Source organism: Sapajus apella, unplaced genomic scaffold (genome assembly GCF_009761245.1).
Source record: "Sapajus apella isolate SASKATOON/1434 unplaced genomic scaffold, GSC_monkey_1.0 scaffold48, whole genome shotgun sequence".
NCBI classification, from domain to species: Eukaryota; Metazoa; Chordata; class Mammalia; order Primates; family Cebidae; genus Sapajus; species Sapajus apella.
Window position 1 is genome coordinate 7840115 of NW_022436988.1, and position 23986 is coordinate 7864100.

The 23986-nt window shown below is 48.4% G+C and overlaps 2 protein-coding genes and 1 pseudogene across 3 annotated transcripts in view; 2 read left to right on the forward strand and 1 right to left on the reverse strand.

The window, feature by feature from the left end:
• ATP5PD (ATP synthase peripheral stalk subunit d) overlaps positions 1-23986 on the forward strand; it is a 30814-nt gene that overhangs the window by 783 nt on the left and 6045 nt on the right. Inside the window, exons 2-3 of one of the 2 annotated variants that reach the window (XM_032241734.1) lie at positions 11540-11544; positions 17164-17176. In XM_032241734.1, the coding sequence (XP_032097625.1) occupies positions 17174-17176 (3 nt within the window). In that variant the 5' untranslated portion in view covers positions 11540-11544; positions 17164-17173. Of the gene's footprint in view, positions 1-11539; positions 11545-17163; positions 17177-23546; positions 23636-23986 lie in introns of those variants that run through there. The other variant, XM_032241735.1, reaches the window with a different exon arrangement.
• On the forward strand, positions 4552-5048 carry LOC116525426 (annotated as a pseudogene).
• On the reverse strand, positions 9679-23970 carry KCTD2 (potassium channel tetramerization domain containing 2). Its single transcript, XM_032241733.1, has 6 exons — positions 23543-23970; positions 21828-21936; positions 18140-18231; positions 14396-14491; positions 12193-12318; positions 9679-11420 (listed from the first exon to the last, which is right to left on the reverse strand). The coding sequence occupies exons 1-6, from the start codon at positions 23879-23881 to the stop codon at positions 11391-11393; spliced, it is 792 nt and encodes a 263-aa protein (XP_032097624.1). The 5' UTR covers positions 23882-23970; the 3' UTR covers positions 9679-11390.

A 23986-nucleotide genomic window follows, 5' to 3' on the forward strand; every position in this document is an offset into this window, starting at 1 on the left:
CAGCACTTTGGGAGGCCGAGGTGGGTGGATCACGAGGTCAAGAGATCTAGACCATCCTGGTCAACATGGTGAAACCCCGTCTCTACTAAAAATACAAAACATTAGCTGGGACTACAGGCACGTGCCACCATGCCCAGCTAATGTTTTGTATTTTTAGTAGAGACGGGGTTTCACCATGTTGACCAGGATGGTCTAGATCTCTTGACCTCGTGATCCACCCACCTCGGCCTCCCAAAGTGCTGGGATTAAAGGCGTGAGCCACCGCGCCGGGCCGAATATCCTTACTTTTAAGAGTTAAGAATTATCTCTTTTGTTTACTTTTTTTTTTTTTTTGAGATGGAGTTTCACTCTTGTTACCCAGGCTGGAGTGCAATGGCGCGATCTTGGCTCACCGCAACCTCCGCCTCCTGGGTTCAGGCAATTCTCCTGCCTCAGCCTCCTGAGTAGCTGGGATTACAGGCATGCGCCACCATGCCCGCTAATTTTTTGTAGTTTTAGTAGAGACGGGGTTTCACCATGTTGACCAGGATGGTCTCGATCTCTTGACCTCGTGATCCACCGGCCTTGGCCTCCCAAAGTGCTGGGATTACAGGCTTGAGCCACCGCGCCCGGCCCTACTTTTTTTTTTTTTAAAGATGGGGTTTCACCATGTTGGTCAGGCTGGTCTTGAACTCCCGACCCCAGGTGATCCGCCCACCTTGGCCTCCAAAGTGCTTGGATTACAAGCATGAGCCACCATGCCCAGCAGAATTATCTCTTTTGAAAACCAAACTTCACTGAGTAGAAAAAGAAGAAAATTGCATGAAAAAGAAAAAAAAAGAAAACCAAACCCCAACAATATTATTCTCTCTCTCTCACACACATATTCCTTTATTTGTATTTATTTATTCTTTTTTTTTTTTTTTTTCGGAGACAGAGTCTCACTCTGTTACCCAGGCTGGAGTGCAGTGGAACAATCTCGGCTCACTGCAACTTCCTCCTCCTGGATTTAAGCGATTCTCCTGCCTTAGCCTCCCAAGTAGCAGGGAGCGCACCACCACGCCTGGGTAATTTTTGTACTTTTTGTATTTTTGTATTTTTAGTAGAGACGAAGTTTCACCCTGTTGGCGAGGCTGGTCTTGATCTTTTTACCTTGTTATCTGCCCACCTCAGCCTCCCAAAGTGCTTGGATTACAAGTGTGAGGCACTGCGCCTGGCCCACATATTTCTCCATATCTGTCAATGTTTAAATGTCTCTAATTGTCATATAAACGCATTTTTTTTTTAGCCTTGCAGTAGCTGCCGATATAAATGCATTTTTACTGTTAGAATCGGGATCTAACAAAAAGTACAAAACAAAGGCCAGGCTCACTCCTATAATTCCAGCATTTTGGGAGGCCAAGGCGGGCGGATTGCCTGAGCTCAGGAGTTTAAGACCAGCCTGGGCAACACAGTGAAACCCCGTCTCTCAAAAAAAAAAAAAAAAAAAAATTAGCCAGGCATGGTGGCAGCCCCTTCAGTCCCCGCTACAGGAGGCTGGGGTGGGAGGATCGCTTGGGCCTCGGAGATTGAGGCTACAGTGAGTGGAGATTGTATCAGTGCACAATCTAGCCTGGGCAACAGAGTAAGACCCTGTCCCAAAAATAATGATAAACATAACTGGGCCAGGCCGGGCGCGGTGGCTCAAGCCTGTAATCCCAGCACTTTGGGAGGCCAAGGCAGGTGGATCAACAGAGATCAGGAGTTCAAGACCAGTCTGGCCAATGTGGTGAAACTCCGACTCTACTAAGAATACAAAAATTAGCTGCGTGTGGTGGCGTGTGACTGTAGTCCCAGGGGCTGGGGAGGCTGAGGCGGGAGAATCACTTGAACCCAGGACGTGGAGCTTTAAGTGAGCCAAGATCTCACCATTGCAGTCTAGCCTGAGTGACACAGCAAGACTTCAACTCAAAAAATAATACTAACAGCTCCGTCTCCTATGATTTCCCCTTGCCACTTTTTTGTTGAAGAAACAGAGTCATTTGCCCTTGCAGTTTCTCCTTTCTGGGTGTGGCTGGTTGGATATCCATGTATCATTTCACCTGTTCCTGTTTTCTCAGCGTTTCCTGTAAGCTGCTGGGATTCAGGTTCAGTTTTTGGTGGGCATCTTTCATATGTGGTGTCGTCTATTTCTGATTGTTTAAAGTCAGGAGGCACGAATGTTTGGCTCTCTCTGCCTGGTTCGTGTTGATTGTGTACTGAACATCGTGTGTAAGGAACTAGAGTGGTGACGGAAAGCTAAGGATGGTACTGTATTCCTTCAGAATGGATTTATGACTGTTGCTGGCAGGAGGCTAGAAACACCAGGAGTCCTAAATCACCTTAGTCCAGTCAGGGACTAGATGATTGAAAGCTGGACTCCACGAACCACATACCAATCAAATAGATATTCCAGACAAAAAAAGGAAAATTAAAAAAAAAAAAAGAAAGCAAGCTGGACTCCAGTCCTTACGAAGGTCTGGTCTATTTCAGCTTGTCCTGCCTCCCGGGGATCCCATCCCTAAGCACAGAGACTTTACCTGGGCCCTTCCCTGGCACAGCCTGATCTCCAGTATTTGTTCCATATCCCTGTGAGCCAGGAGCAGCTTTGACAGCTTCTCAGATGCTTCTACCAGAATCAGCAGATCCACCAAGGAAAAAATGCTGGGTCACTTCTCTGGGTTTCCTTCTTCTACTGATCTTGGCCCTGTAATTCTTTGCTAGAATTCACCGGCATGCACATGCACACACGTGAACGTGCACACACACACACACACCCCATATATATATGTATGTGTCTCTCCTTTTGTAGCTCTTTTCAGGGAGAATGTTGGTCAGAATTATGTGGTCCACAATTCTCAGAAATTCAGTATCATTTGGCTTTGTTTTTTTTTTTTTTGAGACGGAGTCTTGCTCTGTTGCCAGGCTGGAGTGCAGCCTGGCTCACTGCAAACTCTGTCTCCCGGGTTCAAGCAATTCTTCTGCCTAGCCTCCCAAGTAGCTGGGATTACAGGCACACGCTGCCATGCCCAGCTAATTTTTGAATTTTTAGTAAAGACAGGGTTTCACCATATTGGTCAGGCTGATCTTGAACTCCTGACCTCATGATCTGCCTGCCTCCCAAAGTACTGGGATTACAGGCGTGAGCCACCATGCCCCGCCAACTTTTTGTATATGCATGGAGGTTTTCATCATGTAATGTGAGTCACGCCTCACTAAGTTGAGTTTCACCCTCTTAGTTTAAGAACACTGGTGTTGTTGAAGTGCATGGGCTGTGGAGCCTAACCACTGGATCTGCCTCAAGGCCAGTCCCCTTTGCCTTTGAGCCTCAGTTTCCCCAACCCACCCAAGAGCTGTGTGACCTGGGGCAAATTACCTCACATTTCTGCCCAGAACTCTTCCTCAGAAAAATGGGGTAAAAATAACTCCCAAGTGCTTTGAAGACCATGGGGATTAAAAAAAACCCCAAAACTTCCTAAGGTGCTTGTGATGATTAAGTGAATGAACACACTCAGAACAGTGCTGCTGGGGACTCAGACCTGATGTCTCCTGCTTTTATCTTTCTTTCTTTTTTTTGAGACAGAGTCTCACTCTTATCCAGGCTGGAGTGCAGTGGCTTGATCTAGGCTCACTGCAGCCTCTGTCTCCCAGGCTCAAGCGATTCTCCTGCCTCAGCCTCCTGAGTTGCTGGGGTTATAGGTGTGTGCCATCACACCTGGCTAATTTTTGTATTTTTAGTAGAGACAGGGTTTCACCATGTTGTCCAGGCTGGTCTTGAACTCCTGACCTCATGATCCGCCCGCCTCGGCCTCCCAAAGTGCTGGGATCATAGGTGTGAGCCACCGCGCCCGGCCTATTGCTTTACTCTATCACTCAGGTTGCTGGGGGGTTAAGTGAGAACTTTAGTAGAAATGCCGAAAGAGCCTAGTACCGAGTCTGTAGGTTGATCATGATGGGATCACCCTTCTGAGGGGCAGCCTTATGCCCCAGCTTGTCTTCCTAAGACCTTCACCCAGGTCCCTCTGACTCAACCTGCCTAGAATTGAACTCACTCTCACTCCAAACCAGCTCCCCACTCTTGTTTTCCCAGACCAAACCTGACCATCCCTCCAGGTTCATCCAGTTCCCTAAGCTCCCTCTCTATGTCCTGCAGAGTCTATGTTTTTTGTTTTTTTTTTTTGAGATGGGGTTTCATCATGTTGACCAGGCTGGTCTTGAACTCCTGACCTTGTTATCCACCCTCCTCGGCCTCCCAAAGTGCTGGGGTTACAGGCGTGAGCCACCACGCCTGGCCTTCCCTTTTTATCTTTTCTTTTGAGAAGGAGTCTCTCTCTGTCACCCAGGCTGGAGGTTGGAGTGCAGTGGTGCAATCTCGGCTCACTGTAACCTCCGCCTCCCGGAGTTCAAGTGCTTCTCCTGCTTCAGCCTCTTGACAAGGTCTGGCTGGGCGTAGTCGCTCACGCCTGTAATCCCAGCACTTTGGGAGGCTGAGGCGGGCAGATCACGAGGTCAGGAGATCGAGACCATCCTGGCAAACGTGGTGAAACCCAGTCTCTACTAAAAATACAAAACTTAGCTTTTTGGTGTGGAGTGTGGAGATGGCATGCAGAAATGGCACCTCAAAAGGGAAAGGAAAAGAAGGAAGAACAGGTTGTCAGCCTCAGACCTCAGGTGGCTGAAGGAGAGAACGTGTTTGGTGTCTGCCATATCTTTGCATCCTTCAATGACACTGATCTTTCTGGCAAAGAAATCATCTGCCGTGTGACTGGTGGGATGAAGGTGAAGGCAGACCGGGATGAATCCTCGCCATATGCTGCTATGTTGGCGGCCCAGGATGTGGCCCAGAGGTGCAAGGAGCTGGGTATCACTGCCCTACACATCAAACTCTGGGCCACAGGAGGAAATAGGACCAAGACCCCTGGACCTGGGGCCCAGCTGACTCTTACAGCCCTTGCCTGTTCGGGTGTAATATCAGGCGGATTGAGGACATCACCCCCATCCCCTCTGACAGCACCCACAGGCAGGGGGATCGCCATGGTAGTCATCTGTGAACAAGACTTCTCAAAATATTTTGTTAATAAATTGCCTTCATGTGAAAAAAAAAAATTAGCTGGGCATGGTGGCACATACCTGTAATTCCAGCTACTCAGGAGGCTGAGGCAGGACAATCGCTTGAACTAGGGAGGTGGAGGTTGCAGGCATCTGAGATTGTGCCATTGCATTCCAGCCTGGGCAAGAGCAAAACTCTGTCAAACAAAAACAAAAGCAAAACACACACACACAAAAACAGGGTCTTACTCTGTGTCTCAGGTTAGAGAGCATAGCTCACTGCAGCTTTGAAATCCTGGGCTCAAGTGATCCTCCCACCTCAGCTTCCTGAGTAGCTGGAACTGCAGGCATGTGTCATTACGCCTGGCTAGCCTGGCTAATTAAAAAAAAAAATTGTAGCCGGGCGCGGTGGCTCAAGCCTGTAATCCCAGCACTGTGGGAGGCTGAGGCGGGTGGATCACGAGGTCAAGAGATCGAGACCATCCTGGTCAACATGGTGAAACCCCGTCTCTACTAAAACTACAAAAATTAGCTGGGCATGGTGGTGCGTGCCTGTAATCCCAGCTATTGAGGAGGTTGAGGCAGGAGAATTGCCTGAACCCAGGAGGTGGAGGTTGCGGTGAGCCGAGATCGCGCCATTGCACTCCAGCCTGGGTAACAAGAGCAAAACTCCGTCCCAAAAAAAACAAACAAACAAAAATTGTATATAGATGGGCCTCACTATGTAGCCCAGCCTGGTCTTGAACTCGTGGCCTCAAGCAGTCCTCCCACCTCAGCCTCCCAAAGTACTGGGATTGAGCCACTGTGCCTGGCAATTAGGAGCAATTAACATAGCCTAGAAATACTGTCTCTGAGACAGGGACACCATGATTTGGCACTTCGTGTCTATTTTGGAGGGAGAGGGGGATTTGTTTTGCTTATACAAGGGTAGTTGTATCTTGTTGTATCCGTGGAGGCATGAATTTGTTTTTCACCATCCTTTTTTTTTTTTTCCAAGACAGAGTTTTGCTCTTATTGCCCAGGCTGGAGTGCAATGGCGCGATCTTGGCTCGTTGCAACTTCTGCCTCCTGGGTTCAAAGCGATTCTCCTACCTCAGCCCCTTGAAAAGCGGGATTACAGGCGCCCACCACCACGCCTGGCTAATTTTTTGTATTTTTAGTAGAGACAGGGTTTCACCGTGTTGGCCAGGCTGGTCTCAAACTCCTAACCTGAGGTAATCTGCCCGCCTTGGCCTCCCAAAGTGCCGAGATTTCAGGTGTGAGCCACAGCACTTGGCATTTTTCACCATCCTATGCAAGCTCAAGTGTGTGCAGAAGTGTGCACACACGAGGGGAATCAAAGGCGGGCTGAGCCAGCTAGCCCTTCATCATCTCTCAGCCCCAATCCCACCCTCTGAACTCTGCCCCAAACCGCATTTCCCCCCTCCTACCTCATCCTGGTAGGACATGCTGAGGGAGACTGCAAGGCAAGAGAAAAAAAGAAGGGACAGTGTGTTTCCTATTGTCAGCCAGACCACAGAACACTGGCGCGTGCTGGCATAGCTGATTCCAGGAGTGGTGCTGGTTTCTTGGTGGTTTCTCTATCCTCTGAGAGGCAGCAGCTGCTGCTGGCCGACACCTCCTTCTCCACTGGGCCCCTCCTCTTGAGTCTCCATTTTATATTTTTTGAGACAGAGTCTCTCTGTTGCCCAGGCTGGAGTGCAGTAGTTCACTCTTGGCCCACTGCAACTTCCACCTCCCAGGTTCAAGCAATTCTTCTGCCTTAGCTGCCCAAGTAGCTGGGATTACAGGCGTGCACCACCACGCCTGGCTGATTTTTGTATTTTTAGTAGAGACAGGGTTTCACCATGTTGGCAAGGCTGATCTTAAATGTCTGACCTCAAGTGATCTGCCTCGGCCTCCCAAAGTGCTGAGATTACAGGTGTGAGCCGCTGTGCTTGGCCTTATTTTATTTTAAATTTAATTTTATGTAGAGACAGGGTTCTCACCATGATGCCCAGCCTGATGGCAAACTCCTGGGCTTAAGAAATCCTCCCAGGTCGGCTCCCAAAGTGCAGGTGAATTTTTTTTTTTTTTTTTTTTTTTTGAGACGTTGTTTTACTTGTTGCCCTGGCTGGAGTGCAATGGTGCCCCCTCCTGGGTTCAAGTGATTCTCCTGCCTCAGTCTCCTGAATAGCTGGGATTATAGGCACGTGGCGCCACGCCCGGCTAATTTTGTATTTTTTAGTAGAGACAGGTTTTCTCCATATTGGTTAGGCTGGTCTCAAACACCCGACCTCAGGTGAGTCACCCACCTCGGCCTCCCAAAGTGGTGGGAGCCACTACAGGTGTGAGCAACCACGCCTGGCTGAATCTCCATTTTTTTTTTTTTTTTTTTTTTTGAGACGAGTCTTGCTCTGTTGCCCAGGCTGGAGTGCAGTGGCGCAATTTTGTATTTTTAGTAGAGAAGGGGTTTCACAATGTTGGTCGGGCTTGTCTCAAACTCCTGACCTCGTGATCTGCCCGCCTCGGCCTCCCAAAGTGCTGAGATTACAGGCGTGAGCCACCGCACCTGGCCTGAATCTCCTATTGTTCACAGGTCCCAGGAGTGAGGACTGCACCCCGCAATCCCTACATTTGTGATGCCTCAGTGCCCACCCCTGCCCTTTCCTTTCTCCACTACCAGGCAACAACTGCTGTGGTTTCCCAATTGGACCCTGACGGATGCACCCACATAACCGTTCACTAAGCTGTGAGTCCATCTTGTCTCCACACCTGAAAGTGCTGTCCGGAAGGGACTAACACCTTCTAAGGATCCCACGCCCCGCCTAGTGCTAAAGTGATCAATACTTGTTTGCTGATTACTTGACACCAAATGTTTCTCACTCATCCTCTTCCTTGTCTTCTTTGTACCTAGTCACTCACTCTCTTTCAGAAAGAATTGTCCTTAAAAACCATCTCACAGCCAGGCATGGTGACTCACGCCTGCAATCCCAGCACATTGGGAGGCTGAGGCAGACGGATCACCTGAGGTCAGGAGTTCAAGACCAGCCTGGCCAACATGGCAAAATCCTGTGTCTACTAAAAATACAAAAATTAGCCAGGCATTTTGGCAGGTACCTTTAATCCCAGCTACTCAGGAGGTGAGGCTGGAGAATTGCTTGAATCCAGGAGGCAGAGGTTGCAGTGAGCCAAGACTGTACCACTGCACTCCAGCCTTGGTGACTGAGCAAAACTCCATCTCAAAAAAAAACCCAACAAAAAACCACATGTCACACTCCTCCCCTTGTCTCTTTCCAGCTCTCTGGTGGGCAGCCCATCTGTCCCACCTTCTGTTTCTCTGCGCTCTCTGGGTCTTTTCAGATTCAGTAAAATGAAAGGGAGGAGAGAGAAGGCTCAACACCCTCTTCGGCAGTTTCAGTAGCAGGAGAAAAGGACTTGGTCAGCTGCCCTGGTGGGAAAGGTGAAGTCATCTCCTGAGACCCCTGAGGGTCCTGAGAACCCTCGACAGGAAGTGATGGTGGGAACCCAGAGCCTGCAGTGATGGAAAACACACCAGAGTTCTTGAGATTCACAAGTTTATTTCCTAGCTGTATTGACAAAAAAAAAAAGTCACAGCATTTCAGACTATTTAAACACACAAACAGGAACAGAGGATACCTACCAGTGACAGCCTCGTCCCGAAGGTCCGGATCAAAGGCCACACTGGAGGGTGCAGGTGTCCTCTTGGGCCTCCTCCTCAGCATCCTGTGGCTCCCCGCCCCCGGCCTCGCTGACACCCCCAGAGCATTACAACTGTGCAGAAAGGAAGCCACTTTAGAGGCCGGGCCCCACCTCATTGTCATGGAAAAAGGCCAGATTCTGAGGAAAAGACAGAATCAGTGCTACTGTGTCATTGCTTGAGGGATGCTAAGCGCTCCTGGACCTAGCTGGCATCACCTGCGTCCCAGACTGAGGGCAGAGAAAAAGGCAGGACCCTCCCCACTTGGCAATACTGGGCAGCACAGAGTGTGGGTCACCGGTCACGTGACAGCCCCAAACTGCCACGCAGACCTCTCTGACGTGATTAGCCAGACACTCTGAGAGCACAAGGCTTTCAGGCAAGAATACCAGCCTGGTTCCTAAAGGGTGTGGGTGAACAACGCTCCCAGAAATCTGAAGAAACCAATCGGCCTCAGAGTCTTGGAGCACTGGAACAATACAGTTGTCATTGGGTTGCAGCGAGGAGGGAAACTTGGTGAACACCAGCCCCCCAGAGGGCGGAAATAACACTCCCATTGCCCGGAGCACGTGGCTTGGGGCTCAACTGCAGTCTTTTCACCAGGGCAAATGCGGAATCTGAGAAGAGGAACGAAGGAAACTGTGCCCTTAGGAGGTGCTGACATTGGTGTCTGCCTGCCAGGTCTCCTTGCTGAAACTGGTGAGAAAGCTGGGGTTGGGACTAGGAGCCCCAGCCCGTGCTGATCAGGCATGTCCCAGGAAAGCAGACAGGCACAAGACCCCAATGCAAGCTGCTTTCCTTCTGTCAATCTGATGTTACTCACTGGACCTGGCCAAGGAGCACCTCTTCCGAAGTCCTCCCACCTCCTCGGCTCTTCCCGCAATTGCTACTTTCCTTGGCTACATCTAAATCGCTAAATCTTTTTTTTTTTTCCTGGAAAATATGACTGGATGGATGCCTGTGACTCTTTTGAAGGGGTGGCTGCTTTTACAGAGGGTGGCAGTTCATCTAACATTTTACAGCTGTAAAATGTGGCGCACAGGTGTGTAGACACTGATGCGTCAGCAGAAACCCCTGTATACCGGGTTCTGTGCTATGCTACAGATACAGAGAAACACGGAGAGCGAGGGTCCTAGGGAAAAGTTAAGCCATCTGGGCATCGTTAGATCAGAAGCTAAAGACATCTGGCATAGTCTACAGTCATTTCCAGAAATTACTACCCAGACGCACCTGGCAAGCAGTTGTGCTGTGGAGCAGAGGACATAGCCTCTGAAGGTGGACAGGAGAGCCTGGCTCGAGGCGGCTTTCACAAGAGCAGTCCCCAGAGCCCCTTCCCCTTCTCCATGCCATCTGCTATGCTACTGAAAGTTATCGGGGTCAGACAGGGTCCCCTGGCTTCACTGCATTCCATGACTGCTCAGCGAGACCCGAACGCTCGGAGAGAAAAGTGTGGACACAAGCTCTGCAGACACAGCCCGGAGGACAGCGCTGCCGCCCTGGATCCTCGCCAGCATGGCACTCCAGAAAAGGGGGTAATGGTGAGGGAAGGTCAGAGACACAGGGGGTCCTCAGGCTGTCTAGCACACATATACGCACCACTGGGGACAGCACAGAGGGGAGCAGGTTTGTCAAGGTCAGAAACCAAGAAGAGACACAAATATTGCACATTCAGTCAAGGCATTTCCGAGACAGCCACAGAAATAAAAACTCTTTGAGATACAACAACGTAACACATTTGGCAACTTTCAAAGAAACAGCCTTCCCCACCCCAAGCCATCAAAAGGTCCGTTAAGTCCCTTCATCTTTGGTCCAGTTGAAAAAGCCAGGGAAGGTAACAGGGTCAATGGGGGCAGGAGGAGGCTGCAGGCGCAGTTCCGCCAGCTCCCTACAGCTCCCACTTGGCTGGCTGACTCAGGGCAGGATGCTGCCTGTCTCAAACCTCCTACTGGAGGGAAAGCAAGCTCTCCGGAGGGTCCCGGCTGCTGGAGAAAACTGAGGCAAAGCTGCACGTGGTGGCAGCTGAGAGCCCCAAATCCAGAGAAACGATCAACACAATAAAAGACACCCCATCCTCCCTTTCCTTGGAGGCTCCATTCATGGGAATGTGGTGTGCTATGGCATCTCTATGCTTTACCTAAAACCTCAATTCGACAAATTGCAGCTAGAACCCTTTGCATCTGCTGCAGGTCTTTGAGGGTGCACAGGAGGGGCGGTGTTCCAAAGCAGCTGCTAACGTCCAATGTGGCACACATAGGGTGAAACCATGGCACGGGGCAGGAACAATCCTCTTTCCTTTGCTCCACCTTCCTATAAGTACAGGCCGTTTCCCTCATCCCTCCAGATTCCCAAAAGGCTCTGACTGGGAACCCAGCCCAGCTGCTGTTGTAAAGATCTGTTATAATACTGGCTAAGAAAATGAAAACAGGTTTCTGAAAAGGTATTCTGCAGCCAGAAGTCGCATCTGTCTTCGGAGTCCTGCGGGTGGGAGGGAGTTCCTTTAGTTTTGACCAGAACACTTCTTCACAGGGGGCCAGGCTCAGCTGTGCTTTGCAGTGGCTCGGTCACTGGACAGGAGCGAGGTTTCACTTCACAGAGGGGCTCTGCTGACTGCTCTCCTGAAGGTCTGGAGTTTCGGGGTCTTAGTTTACATCCGTGATCCTCTCTCCTGCAGAATCTGAAAGTTGGAGACGGGGGAGAGGCTGAGGCAGCTGAGGGAAAAGAGAGAGATGTCGGGGGCTGCTTTCCACTGGACCTTGTGAGCGGCATGACAGTCCTGTCATCCCAGGAAGCAAGCAGGGGTGCAGTCTCAGCCTCACCCACAGTGCTTTGGTGCGAAACACTCTCTTGCTGGACACAGCTGGGTCTGAAGCTTATGTGCTGTGGGACCAAAGCTTTGCCAGCCTAAAGGGAGTGATTCCAGTTTACCTGGTATCTGCCATTTAGAAGCTGCGCGCATGTGCGCGCGCGCGTGTGGATGTGTGTGTGGGGGGGCTGGGAGGGGTGCATGGCGGAGGGAAAAGAAACAGTGTCAAACAATTTCCCAGGAACTTAAGGAAGGTAAAGGTCACAAAGGTAAGAAAACACCCTTTTTCTCCTGAGGCAGTGAAAAAACAAGTTTTAAAGAATAAAGGCAGAATACTTTCCAAGTCTGAGTTCAGAATTCCGACGCTGTAGTAATTAGCGGTAAGCAGCTTTTCTTTTCATTGATTTGGCAGGGGATGGAGAAAGCCTATCCTTTTTAGGTTCCTGTTTCCTAACTAAAAACCCGTCAGTGCTCCGTAAATCCCAATTTCAATTACACAGTCAAAAACAACAAAACGAGGGGAAAACACCACGCTGGCTCTAGAAGGCCAGGGAAGAAGTGAGGAGCAAGAGCTCAGGAAAATGCCACGGAGGGGCTGCGAACAAGCGGGCCAGAGGCAGCTGCCTGGGGAGGGGTTCCTTACCTTCGCCTTTTCGCTAGGCTCTATGACGATGCCATTGGTAGAGTTATTTAGTTCTCTGGAGACAACACAGAGGAATTCTGCCTGATCCTCATTGCCATAGTTATAGGAAGATCCGATGCTGATGAGCTGATGAGCCAAGAATACAGTGAACATGCACACAGCGATCTTAACACAGTAAAGTGCTACACAAATCGCCTCTCCTCCGACCGAACTTTTGTTTTACTTCTCAAAGGATAAAGAATTCTCTGGGACCACCAAAGCCCCAGGGTGTCAATGGGCCTGTTCTTCATCAGGGCATCCTCAGTGAGGCTTCCCCAGGGGAAAAGTATGAGCTCCAGCACCGTCCCTTCACCCAAGCTCTGAAGTCCCCCCCACAGGCAGTGGCCGGATTAACACACCCACGCTCCCTTCATCACACCAAGGGGAGAGACAACGCATCTGTGAACAAAATGGACACGTGCTTCAGTCACACACAGAGCTGGCTCCTCTTTCAGCAGAAGCCGTAGACAGGAGACTGGTACTCAGAAGGCTCTGGAAAGCACCAAGTGAATCACTGATCAGCTACTGGAAGTCACATGGTGCTGGTACTTTTTTTTTTTTCCAGACAGGGTCTTGCTCTGTCACCCAAGCTGGAGTGCAATGGTGCAATCACAGCTCACTGCAGCCTCCACCTCCTGGGCTCAAGTGAACCTTCCACCTCAGCCTCCTGAGTAGCTGGGGACTACAGGTGTGTGCCACCATGCCTGGCTAATTCTTTTATTTTTCATAAAGAAGGGGTGGGGTCTCACTATGTTGCCCAGGCGGGCCTCTGAACTCCAGGACTCAAGCGATCCTCCCACCATGGCCTCCCAAAGTGCTGAGATTACAGGTGTGAGCCACCGCGTAGTACTTTTAACCTTTTTGGAGAATGAAATTCAGTATTTAATTCTAAAGAGGAAATATACATGCAGGGGAGCAGCTCAGGCAGAGAGTAAGGGCATCCCAGTGAGCAGGTGAGGCGTCATGTGGGCGGCATGGCTGACTGCGGTAGGATGGGGCTCAGGGCGCTTCCGCCTGGCTGAAACTAACTTCCTCATCCAGAAGGGAGGCAATGAGAACACTCTCAGTCCTCCCACAGGACAGTAATAAGATGAGAGATGTAACAAGAAATTATTCATTAGTTGCACAAAGAATAATTTTTAAAAAATCATTTGCTTAAGACCTCGTATCAGGAAAAATACTTCTGCAGTGGAGGGCATTAAACTCTTGGCAACGTTTTACAACCCACGCCCAGTAAGAACCAGGCTGACAGCACAGGCAGAGTGGATTCCGTGGTGGAAGCTAAGCGTGAGGAATAATCAGCACTGGCTGTGAAGACAGAGACAGCTTTGCACTTGATCCGTAAGATCATACCATTAATGCAAAGTGTGCATTTTCTTTTAGAAGGTAAGCATCTGGTGAGACAGCTGTTGACCTCTTAAAACTCTACACGTAAGTAGGCATAATCCATATAAAATCATATTTACTCTATTTGGTCTGGCCTTCCCGTGTTTTGAAGGCAACAAGACAACTGAACAAGTCTGCCATCTAATGGAGGAAAACAGTGAAGCTCCTACTGTCAGCTTTGTTTTGATAGCTTAATCGTAAACGCGAAGTGGGGGAAACGGCCTCACCACATTTCCCACGGTGCCTGATCCCTTCCTAACACAGCTGTTCACCAAGCTCTTCGTGGTGGATTACACAGACATTCAGAACCAAAAAGCCCTGATTCTGGGAAAAGAAATGGAAGGCTTGTTGTCGAATCCCAGTCTCCTTTAGGGACTTATTCTAGAATCCCTGTGGGGAAACACAAACCAAAGGGAGGCACTTTGAAGCCTCAAGTGCTCGCTGACCCCCACTGCAATGTCTGAGTGTGAAGCTAAGACATGAAGCTCCTCTGTTCCCCCAAATCCTCGTGTGCCATGGAGCAGCAGTGCCCACCGAATCTCTGTTCCTTGCTCCTCATGTGCCACGGAGCAGCAGTGCCCACTGAATTCTGTTCCCCCAACTCCTCACGTAACACTGACCAGCAGTGCCCACTGAATGGCTCTTTGTCCATGTTTTGGAAAAGAATCCCACCTGGCCCTACCCATCTCCCAGGGTTATTAACTGGCCGTCTACAGCGATTGTTCAAAGAGCTGCAGACCCCCTGGGGTCTGGGGTGGCTGCTCTGTAAGAGATGTACCTGTTCGAATTTCCACCCGTCGGACATCGTGGAGACCATCTGTGTGAGCTCTTCTTCTTGACACTGCAGGACTCTGTACACATGTTTCACAGGGCCCTGCAACGACCAGGCACAGACTGAGAACATCAAGGGCACCACAGTTTGCAGGTGCCCTGAGGAGGCTCTTCAAATGAATCAACATTGAATTGAAAGGAGTTTGCTTGGAAATCTTTTCTTGGCAGCCACCCACTATCCCCTTTTACAAATAGTACTGTAGCGTTTCTATTCCCCCCTCCCCCTTTAAAAAATGTTTTTCTTTTTAGATGACCACAAGCCAGGATACTGTGGCTTTTCAATAAAAATTTATCCAAGGAAAGAAAGAAAAAAAAGGTAAAATAATTCTGAACTTCAGAGGGATGAATGATTGAGCAACTATGTTGATGAACTTAGATTTAATCCATTTCCCCAAGTCAAAAATAAGGTAAAATTAGTATTATTATTATCAGTTTTCGAGATGGAGTCTTGCTTTGTCACCCAGGCTGGAGTGCAATGGTGCGATCTCGGCTTACTGCAACCTCTGCCTCCTGGGTTCAAGAGATTCTCCTGCCTCAGCCTCCCGAGTAGCTGGGATTACAGGCGCCCACCACCACGCCTGGCTAATTTTTGTATTTTTGGTAGAGACGGGCTTTGACCACATTAGTCAAGCTGGTCTCGAACTCTTGACCTCAGGTGATCTGCCTGCCTCAGCCTCCCGAAGTGTTGGAATTACAGGCATGAACCACCATATCCAGCCTTCTATTTCTTATGATAGTATTTTTTGCAGGTGATTGCTCTTGGTGCATTTGAGAGCACCAGTGGTTTACTTTGGAAGAGAGAAAAAAAGAGGCAATATAATGGCATCTTAAATAACTGGGACTTTGACAACTGTGGCCAACGTCCCAGAACTTTTGTGATACTCTAATTTTGTACTATAAAACAATTGGGCTGGGCACAGTGGCTCACGCCTGTAATCCCAGCACTTTGGGAGGCTGAGGCGGGTGGATCACCTGAGGTCAGGAGTTTGAGACCAGCCTGGCCAACACAGGGAAATCCTGTCCCTAGTAAAAATACAAAAATTAGCTGGGCATGGTGGTGCACGCCTATAATCCCAGCTACTCAAGAGGCTGAGGCAGGAGAATTGCTTGAACCCAGGAGGCAGAGGCTGCAGTGAGCTGAAATTGCACCACTGCATTCCAGCCTGGGCAACACGGTGAGACTCCATCTCAAAAAAAAAAAAAAAAAAAAAAAAAAGGAAAAAGAAATAGGAAAGTAGTTAGGTGGCAGCCACTAAGAGCTAAGAACAAAGGTGGGGTCGAGGTCCACATCTTGGGCTTGGCTTGAATGCTGCATGTGTGAAGGGCTACAAGTAAGTTCAAAGAGATAACGTGTTTGAAAATCCACACACGGCCAACTTCATCTTACAGCCATGTACGACAAGTTCCAAAGAGGGTGTCTCTGAACAACATCACATTCATTTTCAGTTTCACTACATAAAAAGGACAGATGGAAAGATCGGCTAAGATCAAAAAGGTCTTGACATTCCTAGAACAAAAAAGCTTCCAAAGGGGTATGAATCCACAAGGCTTCAGAATCTACAAGACGAATTAATTTAATTGTGGTCATCAAATAGAAATCTTACAATGCTCTCTAGGAATCAGCTGATGATGAAGAGGGGAGAATGTTCAGGTACCACGAGTTGAATCATTTCAAATTACAAAATTCATGGTATCATCAAAATTTACAGTAAGCAGTCATTTTTTAGAATGTGGAAAATTGAAGATAAAACTGTACTACCAAAATGTCTCAACTATTAAATATCTACAATAGTAAAAGATACCATATAAATGTAAGATGCCAAAGAGACTGGTGACGGTGGATCACATTTCAAGTAATAATCTGCAAACCAACTACAAAGCCACCTTTGAACATCAAAAAGGAGCCTTTCGGCTATAAGCCGGATGGAAGAAAACTAACTGAATAAGCCCTTCTCTTCACCTTTGCAGACTGCTGGAGACAGTGGGTAAGAGAGTTAATTTTTCATCATTAGTGTCAGTTACTCATCCAGATATTCCATTTAGAGGCAGAAAACTTTTTTTTTTTTTTTTTTGAGATGGAGTCTCGCTCTGTTGCCCAGGCTGGAGTACAGTGGTGCCATCTCAGTTCATTGCAACCTCCGCTATCTTGTTTCAAGAGGTCCTCCTGCTTTAGCCTCCAGAGTAGCTGGAATTACATGCGTCCGCTACCACATCCGGCCAATTTTTGGTAGAGATGGGGTTTCACCATGTTGGCTGGCTGGTCTTGAACTTCTGACATCAAGTGATCCACTCACCTCAGCCTCTCAGAGTGCTGGGATTACAGGCGTAAGCCACCGCACCTGGCTTAGAGCCAGAAAACTTTGAAACATGAAGTCTAACACAAAAAGGACAGGCATTATTTTTTACTTTTAAAAGAAACTTATGCCAGCATGGTTGCTCACGCCTGTAATCCCAGCACTTTGGGAGGCCCAGGTGGGTGGATCACTTGAGTTCCAGGAGTTTAAGACCAGCCTGGCCAATACAGTGAAACTCCATCTCTGTGCACTCCAGCCTGGGTGACAGACCGAGACTTTGTCTCAAAAAAAAAAAAGAAAAGAAAAAAATTAAAGAGACGTACTGCCTTCTTAATGGCAGGAAAATTCTGTGCTGCAATAGATTACACCTAAAGCATCTACCACCAGTATCTGATAGGATAAGATGCAATTATGCTACAAGATAGGTAGTCATGGTGGAGGAAGACTCTGCCCTCTCTTACTGTTAAGTCTGTACCTGCAGTTTTTCTTTTTCTTTTTTTTCTAATTTTCCCAAGACCTCTTAATTCCAAAGTTGCAGTTTCTTAAAACAGAGTTTAAACGCATGAAAGAGAGGGTCTATTTTTCTGGCTAGACTTCAAGCTTCTTGAGAGCAAGGACTTTCAATTACTTACAGAATCCCAAGCACCTAATAGAAGCTATTATGGCCATTCAAACACATGATAAATGGCAAGATGTAAAATAGGTATGCCCTAACACCTTTCCTCTAACTAGATGGGCAAATTCCCTTTCACTCTTGTTACTATATGTGAGTTAATATAAAAATCAAGGCCAGGCGCAGCTCATACCTGTAATCCCATTACTTTGGGAGGACAAGGTGGGTGGACTACTTGAGCCCAGGAGTTTGAGATCAGCTTGATCAACAAAGCGAAACCTCTCTACCAAAAATACAAAAAATTAGCCAGGCATAGTGGCTTGCACCTGTAGTCCCAACTACTCAGGAGGCTGTGGTGGAAGAATCACTTGAGCCTGCAAAGTAGGAGCTGGATGTGACTTGATTACGTGCTCAAGGCTTGTCTCCATAGAGAGTGGCCAACAGGTGGAACCAAGACCTCGACAGTCTTTAGGAGGGAGACATGCTCGGTCAGAGAGAATAGGTTGTGGACCTTAAGTGCCCTGGGCGCCGCCTCCTGCCATCTGGTGAGCAGCCACAATCTTCTCATTCTACTGGAACATAGGCCTATTCTGTTTTCTTTGTTGTTTCTTCTTTCCTGTTTTCTCCTGTGCAGTTTGGCTGAGTGTGCATTCCCTGCATTGCGAACAGACAGTGCTCCACACAGACCTCCAGCTCTAAGGGGAAAGGCATCCTTTTCAAATCACAGACAACTGACAGAGGGCCCCTTGAGACATCCCCCCCTTAACAGTTCCAAACACATTACTTGTGAAGTTCTGTTCTCATTGTCCCGTATCCTTTCCTTAACCAGCCGCACAAGGGACGCGATGTTGTAAAACTCCGCTTCCTCCAGCACACCTGGAACAAGGACCAAACGGCAGTCAGACATGTGTGTGAGTTTGCCAGGAAAACACCAAGGAGAGGTTGAAGGTTACATGCTTGCTAAAAACTGCTTTTATTTATTTATTTATTTACTTACTTATTTTTTGAGACAGAGTCTCACTCTGTCACCCAGGCTGGAGTGCAGTGGTGGGATCTCGGCTCACTGCAACCTCCACCTCCTGGGTTCAAAGGATTCTCCTGCTTCAGCCTCCCGAGTTAAGTGGGAATACAGGTGCGGGCCACCACCTCAGGCTAATTTTTGTACGTTTTTTCCCCCCAGATGGAGTTTCACTCTTGTTGCCCAGACTGGAGTGCAATGGCGTGATCTCAGCTCACCATAGCCTCCACCTACTGGGTTCAGGCGATTCTCCTGCCTCAGCCTCCCGAGTAGCTGGGAGTACAGGTGCCCGCCACCAGCTAATTTTTTTTTATTTTTAGTAGAGATGGGGTTTCATCATGTTGGCCAGGCTGGTCTCAAACTTCTGACCGCAGGTGATCCGCCCATCTTGGCCTGCCAAAGTGCTGGGATTACAGGCATGAGCCACAGCTCCTGGCCTAAAAACAGCATTATTTAAATGCAAATCTAATCTCTCTCCTTCTGCCTAGGAAATCTCTCTTTGCTATTTTCGGTGTGCCCATGACCTTTTCTCCAACATAAATTAGTCAAACGCCAGGGTATGCTCTGCTTACTCCATTTCAATCCTCCTTCCTCTACCTGGCACCTGCCCATTAGCTGCAGGATACCTTTCCCATATGTCACTTAGTTCCTGGAGCTAATCACGTTGGACACCTCCTGAACTTGATGTGCCCAATTTGCCTTTAAGAAAACTGGGGTGGTGGGGGTGGAGGTGTGTGTACAAATTTATGTGGACCAAAATTAATAGGATGCTAATCATTTAAACAACATAAGCCAGGAGCGGTGGCACACACCTGTAATTCCAGCACTTTGAGAGGCCGAGGCGGGTGGATCATGAGGTCAGAAGTTCAAGACCAGCCTGGCCAACATGGTGAAACCCCGTCTCTTTTTAGAAATAAATAAATAGCCGGGCGCGGTGGCTCAAGCCTGTAATCCCAGCACTTTGGGAGGCTGAGGCGGGTGGATCACGAGGTCAAGAGATCGAGACCATCCTGGTCAATATGGTGAAACCCCGTCTCTACCAAAAATACAAAAAACATTAGCTGGGCATGGTGGCGCGTGCCTGTAATCCCAGCTACTCAGGAGGCTGAGGCAGGAGAATTGCCTGAACCCAGGAGGCGGAGGTTGCGGTGAGCCGAGATCGCGCCATTGCACTCCAGCCTGGGTAACAAGAGCAAAACTCCATCTCAAAAAAATAAATAAATAAATAAATAAATAAATAAACAAACAAACAAACAACATAAAAGGCAATCATTGAAAGACTCCCACGCTAAATTAATTCAAAGGCCTTAGGACAACTATGAGATGTGTGATCATACAGGAACAAATTTGCTATAAAGGCCATTATTAGGACAACTAACAAAATAAGCTGTATATAAAGTATCAGTATTAAATTTCCTGAGTTTGATAACTGTATTGTCTGTGGTTATATAAGAGAATATCCTTGTTCTTGGGAAATCATACAAATATTAAGGGGTGAAATCTGCAATTTATTCTTAAATGGTTTAGAAATAGGACTTGTGGGGGAAAAAAAAAAAAAAAAAAAAGACTTGTGGGCTGGGCACGGTGGCTCACGTCTATAATCCTAGCACTTTGGGAGGCCGAGGTGGGTGGATCACCTGAGGTCAAGAGTTCAAGACCAGCCTGGTCAACATGGTGAAACCCCATCTTTAAAGAAAAAAGAATTGTGGTGGGAGAGGCAAGAGGATGGGGGAGGAAGAGGGAAAAAGAGAGGATGAAGGACAATGCAAATATGGTTAAAAAAAAAAAAAAAAAAAGCTGGGTGTGATGGCTCTCACCTGTAATCCCAGCTACTCAGGAGGCTGAGGCAGGAGGATCACGTGAGGCCAGAAGTTTGAGATCAGCCTGGGCAAGACAGCGAGACTCTGACTCTTAAAAAAACAAACAAACAAAATCTCCCCAAACCCCAAATATGACAAAAATAACATTGAAAATTGGTTAATCTGGGATAAAGGGAGTTCTCTGTGTTATTCTTACTCTTTTCTCTAAGTTTTAAATTACTTCAAACTACAGTTTTTTAATTAAAGGCATTAGAAAAGATACTTAACTAAGAGAGGATAATTGAATTGTTTGTAATACAAAGGATAGATGCTTGAGGGGATGGATACTTCATTTTCCATGATGTGCTTATTTCACACAGCATGCTTGTATCAAAACATCTCAGGTCGGGCATGGAGGCTCAGGCCTGTAATCCCAGTACTCTGGGAGACCAAGGTGGGTGCATCACCTGAGGTCAGGAGTTGGGAGACCAGCCTGGCCAACATGGTGAAACCCTGTCTCTATTAAATTAGCCAGGCATGGTGGCGCATGCCTATAGTCCCAGCTACTTGAGGGGCTGAGGCAGGAGAATTTCTGGAACCCAGAGGCAGAGGTTGCAGTCAGCTGACATTATGCCAGTGCACTCCAGCCTGGGCAACAGAGGGAGAGTCCATCTCAAAAAGAAAAGAAAAGAAAAATCTCACATACTCCATAAATATATATACCTACTATGTACTCCCAAAAATTAAAAATTTTTTTTAAAAAAGAAAGAAGACTGCCCAGGAGTTGGTAATTGTTGAAGCTGGATAGTGCATGCACGGAATTCACTGTACTATTCCCATCACTTTTGTATGCATTTGAAATATTGTTTAAAAACAGACATTTAAAAAAAGAGAAAGGGCAATTCCTCTTTTTACTGGCTGAAACAGAGTTGTTTTGCAGTCACTTCATTAACTAGTACAGCCATTACAAGCTTTCTTACTCAGAGCCAAAGCTCTCAGATCGGGGTGCCCTGGATTTAGGGACAGTCCCCTTTACAACTGAATGCCTTCAGTGGGACCATGCCAAGCCTTGTAGAAAGTGGACTAGACCCACTTACAGTTCCAATGCCCTACAAACCAAAAGATGAGGCCACTGATGATACACCTGACAATGAACTAGAGAATGAATTAGGTCAGCTGCAAACATTTACAGGGAAGCATGAGGCCAGAGTCTTAAAAGAAATGAGGCCAAGCCTTTATTATTTTTGTACAACTGCGAGTTCAAACCAAAATTGAAACTATAAATAACTGAATGTCAGGGATGTGTTGGTTCTTCAGACTACAGGCACTCACTGCCAGCAAACAAATACATGTAAAAAAAAAAAAAAGGATCGTGACAATTCTAGAGATTTGGAAAGAACTCCTGAAGTTATCTCCAAAGCTGAGCTACCTATCTCCTTCTCACCAAGAAGCTGAACAGAGCCTAAGGAGGCTTCCTTAAACAGGACTCCCTCAGAAAAGCCTGGTAACTGGAGGCTTCCTGTGCAGTTTCATAAACCCAAAACTATATCTGCATGTGAGCTTGATGAAACTCTCAAACGAAATTTAAATCAGCAAAACAACTTTAAAGATTCAACTTGAATTTTGAAAACCCCCAGTGCAAACAGTCCTCTTACCTTCTTCTGCCAACTCCTTAGTAATGATGAGTTTCCCATGGCGGAGGTAGTTTAGGATAGGACCAAAGTAGGTGGGGTCCCTGTCAATCAGATATGCCCCCGTCTCATCCTGCCAACCAAACACAAGGGTATCATTGCAGAGCTTTGAGGAGCATTTTAAACAAAGGCAGGACAGGGTTTCACCACCTTTGTCAGCGTCCCAAGACGACAATTCATTCCATCAGCTAAAAAAATTTTAGTGATAGCAAGTTTTGCTACACATTTGCTTATCACAAACTATTGGTAAGAAAGCCAGCTTTATATATCTTGTACATGAACATTATCTTAGGTAGGGTGTTACACACAGTCATACTCATTTAGCTGTTGACTCACTGGCTGGAATTCGAAAATCTTTGCCTGGACAATAATTACAATGACAAACATTGTTCTGTAGAGTGTCTGTTATTAAGAAAGGGGGAAAACGTCATAGCTGTGTAATTGAAGTCTTTTCTTGAGATGGACATTCTGACTTCTCCACTGCCCCTGAACTGCATTCCTAATTCTAAGAAAACCTCTGTGTAGCTGGCAATGCTCCTGAGCTCAAGGCCAACATCAGTGGGAGTTTGCACTGCCAGCTGTAATCTCACACACCCCAGCTCTGTGCCCAGAGGAAGCTTGGTACTGCCAGGACTTGGCTCTGAGCAGCTGTAATCCTACTCATCTTTACAGTAAAAGAACAAGAACAAACTGCTTCCATTACCACAAGGAGGATATAGGGTAGATAAAAATAATTCCTTTATCAGCAAGGGTTTTGAAATCTCTTTAAAGTTAGGGCAGGATAGGTTTCCATCAATCTGAGATTTCTTAGAGGAGAGCTGGGAGAGGAACAAACGAAAACAACGAATGTTTATGCAAACCCAGCTCGGTTTCGAGGGGTGACCAGCTGAGTGCTATATGAGAACTTCAAGGTGAACACGTAAAGTTAAAAAGAAATTGACACAGTTCAAACTGGAAAGGATTTAAGTGTCTTGTCATCTCTCAGCCCTTTGGTCAGCAGCCATGCATCTTGCCCACCACCACTCTGAGATTTTCATTTTCCTTCTGTCTTAGCCGGTTAGCCTAGATTTGCAGCAGCAAACGGTAACCTCTTTCCAAAAAACGCATTTGATCTAAATATGGACCTAAACCAGTGACTGTTACCAGATAAAAGTTCTGCGACCAGCACTATAGGAAAGCAGCGTGATATCACAAGAAGCACTTCCTGCAGCTGTCGAAGCCCAACTTGGCAGAGGGGTCCGAGAGGAAGTCTGAGAAAGCTACAAAGATGCCCGAGCTCACCCTGACCCAGTTCTGGATGCATCTGGCACCGGCAGTGGGGGGCTGAAGAGGAGCCAGGGAAAACTCAGGCAGATCTCAGTGGGATGTCAGGGGCAGAGAATATGGAGAAGAGGTGTGGAGTGCGTTCTCGTGGGTGAGGGTGGGCGCAGTGTGGGAAGGAGTCTCAGAGAACGAAGGGCGGGGTCAGGGAGAAAGCCGGAGTGTGCCTGAACACGGGAGAGAATGGGAAGAGGGAGGTCCCTCTGAGTCCCCTGCGTGTAGCGTGGGAGGCAGGGGAAGGAGGGGATCCAGGCCTGAGGGGGCTGCCTGTGAGGACCCTGTCTCAGGCCTCTGGGGAAGGATCTAGGAGGAATGACGGGGTTCGAAGGCTCGGGGGCGCGCCCGAGGGCGGGGCACACCTTGTCTGAGTCCAGCTCCGGGTCCTCCTGGCAGCAGAGGCGGCAGAGGAAAGACTTGGGCTCCCGGCCTAAGGTCTGTCTGGTGGTCACGAAGTAGGTGCCTCCCACGTTCAGCCTGACCCAGCGGGCCGCGCCGCCGCCCCCTGCCCGCTCGGGGGGTCCGGGACCGGGCTCCAGTGGCTGCGCGACGGCGGCGGCCGGGCGGCCGTGCCCGCGAGGCGTGGGGCCAGCCGGGCGTGGGCTGGGAGGCCCGCGGACTGGGCCGCCTCCGTCGCCCACCCCGCTCCCGCCGCCCCCTCCCAGCCCCGCCATCGCCGGGTCCAGCTGCAGCTCCGCCATCTTGAGCCGCCGCCGCCACCGCCGCCGTCGCCGCTGCCCGCGCGCAGCCGGGCCGGCCCATTTCTCGGCAGGGAGAGCCGGGCCGGCCCATCGGCGGGGGTGGGG

Bases quoted from the DNA above. Each gene is read 5' to 3' on its own strand.
- KCTD2 (XM_032241733.1), bottom strand. From the start codon at position 23,881: ATGGCGGAGCTGCAGCTGGACCCGGCGATGGCGGGGCTGGGAGGGGGC. The intron at 21,937-23,542 runs GTGTGCCCCGCC...TTTGGTTGGCAG, and splicing joins CGGAGCTGGACTCAGACAAG to GATGAGACGGGGGCATATCT. The intron at 11,421-12,192 runs GTAAGGAACCCC...TCCAACTTTCAG, and splicing joins AGCCTAGCGAAAAGGCGAAG to ATTCTGCAGGAGAGAGGATC.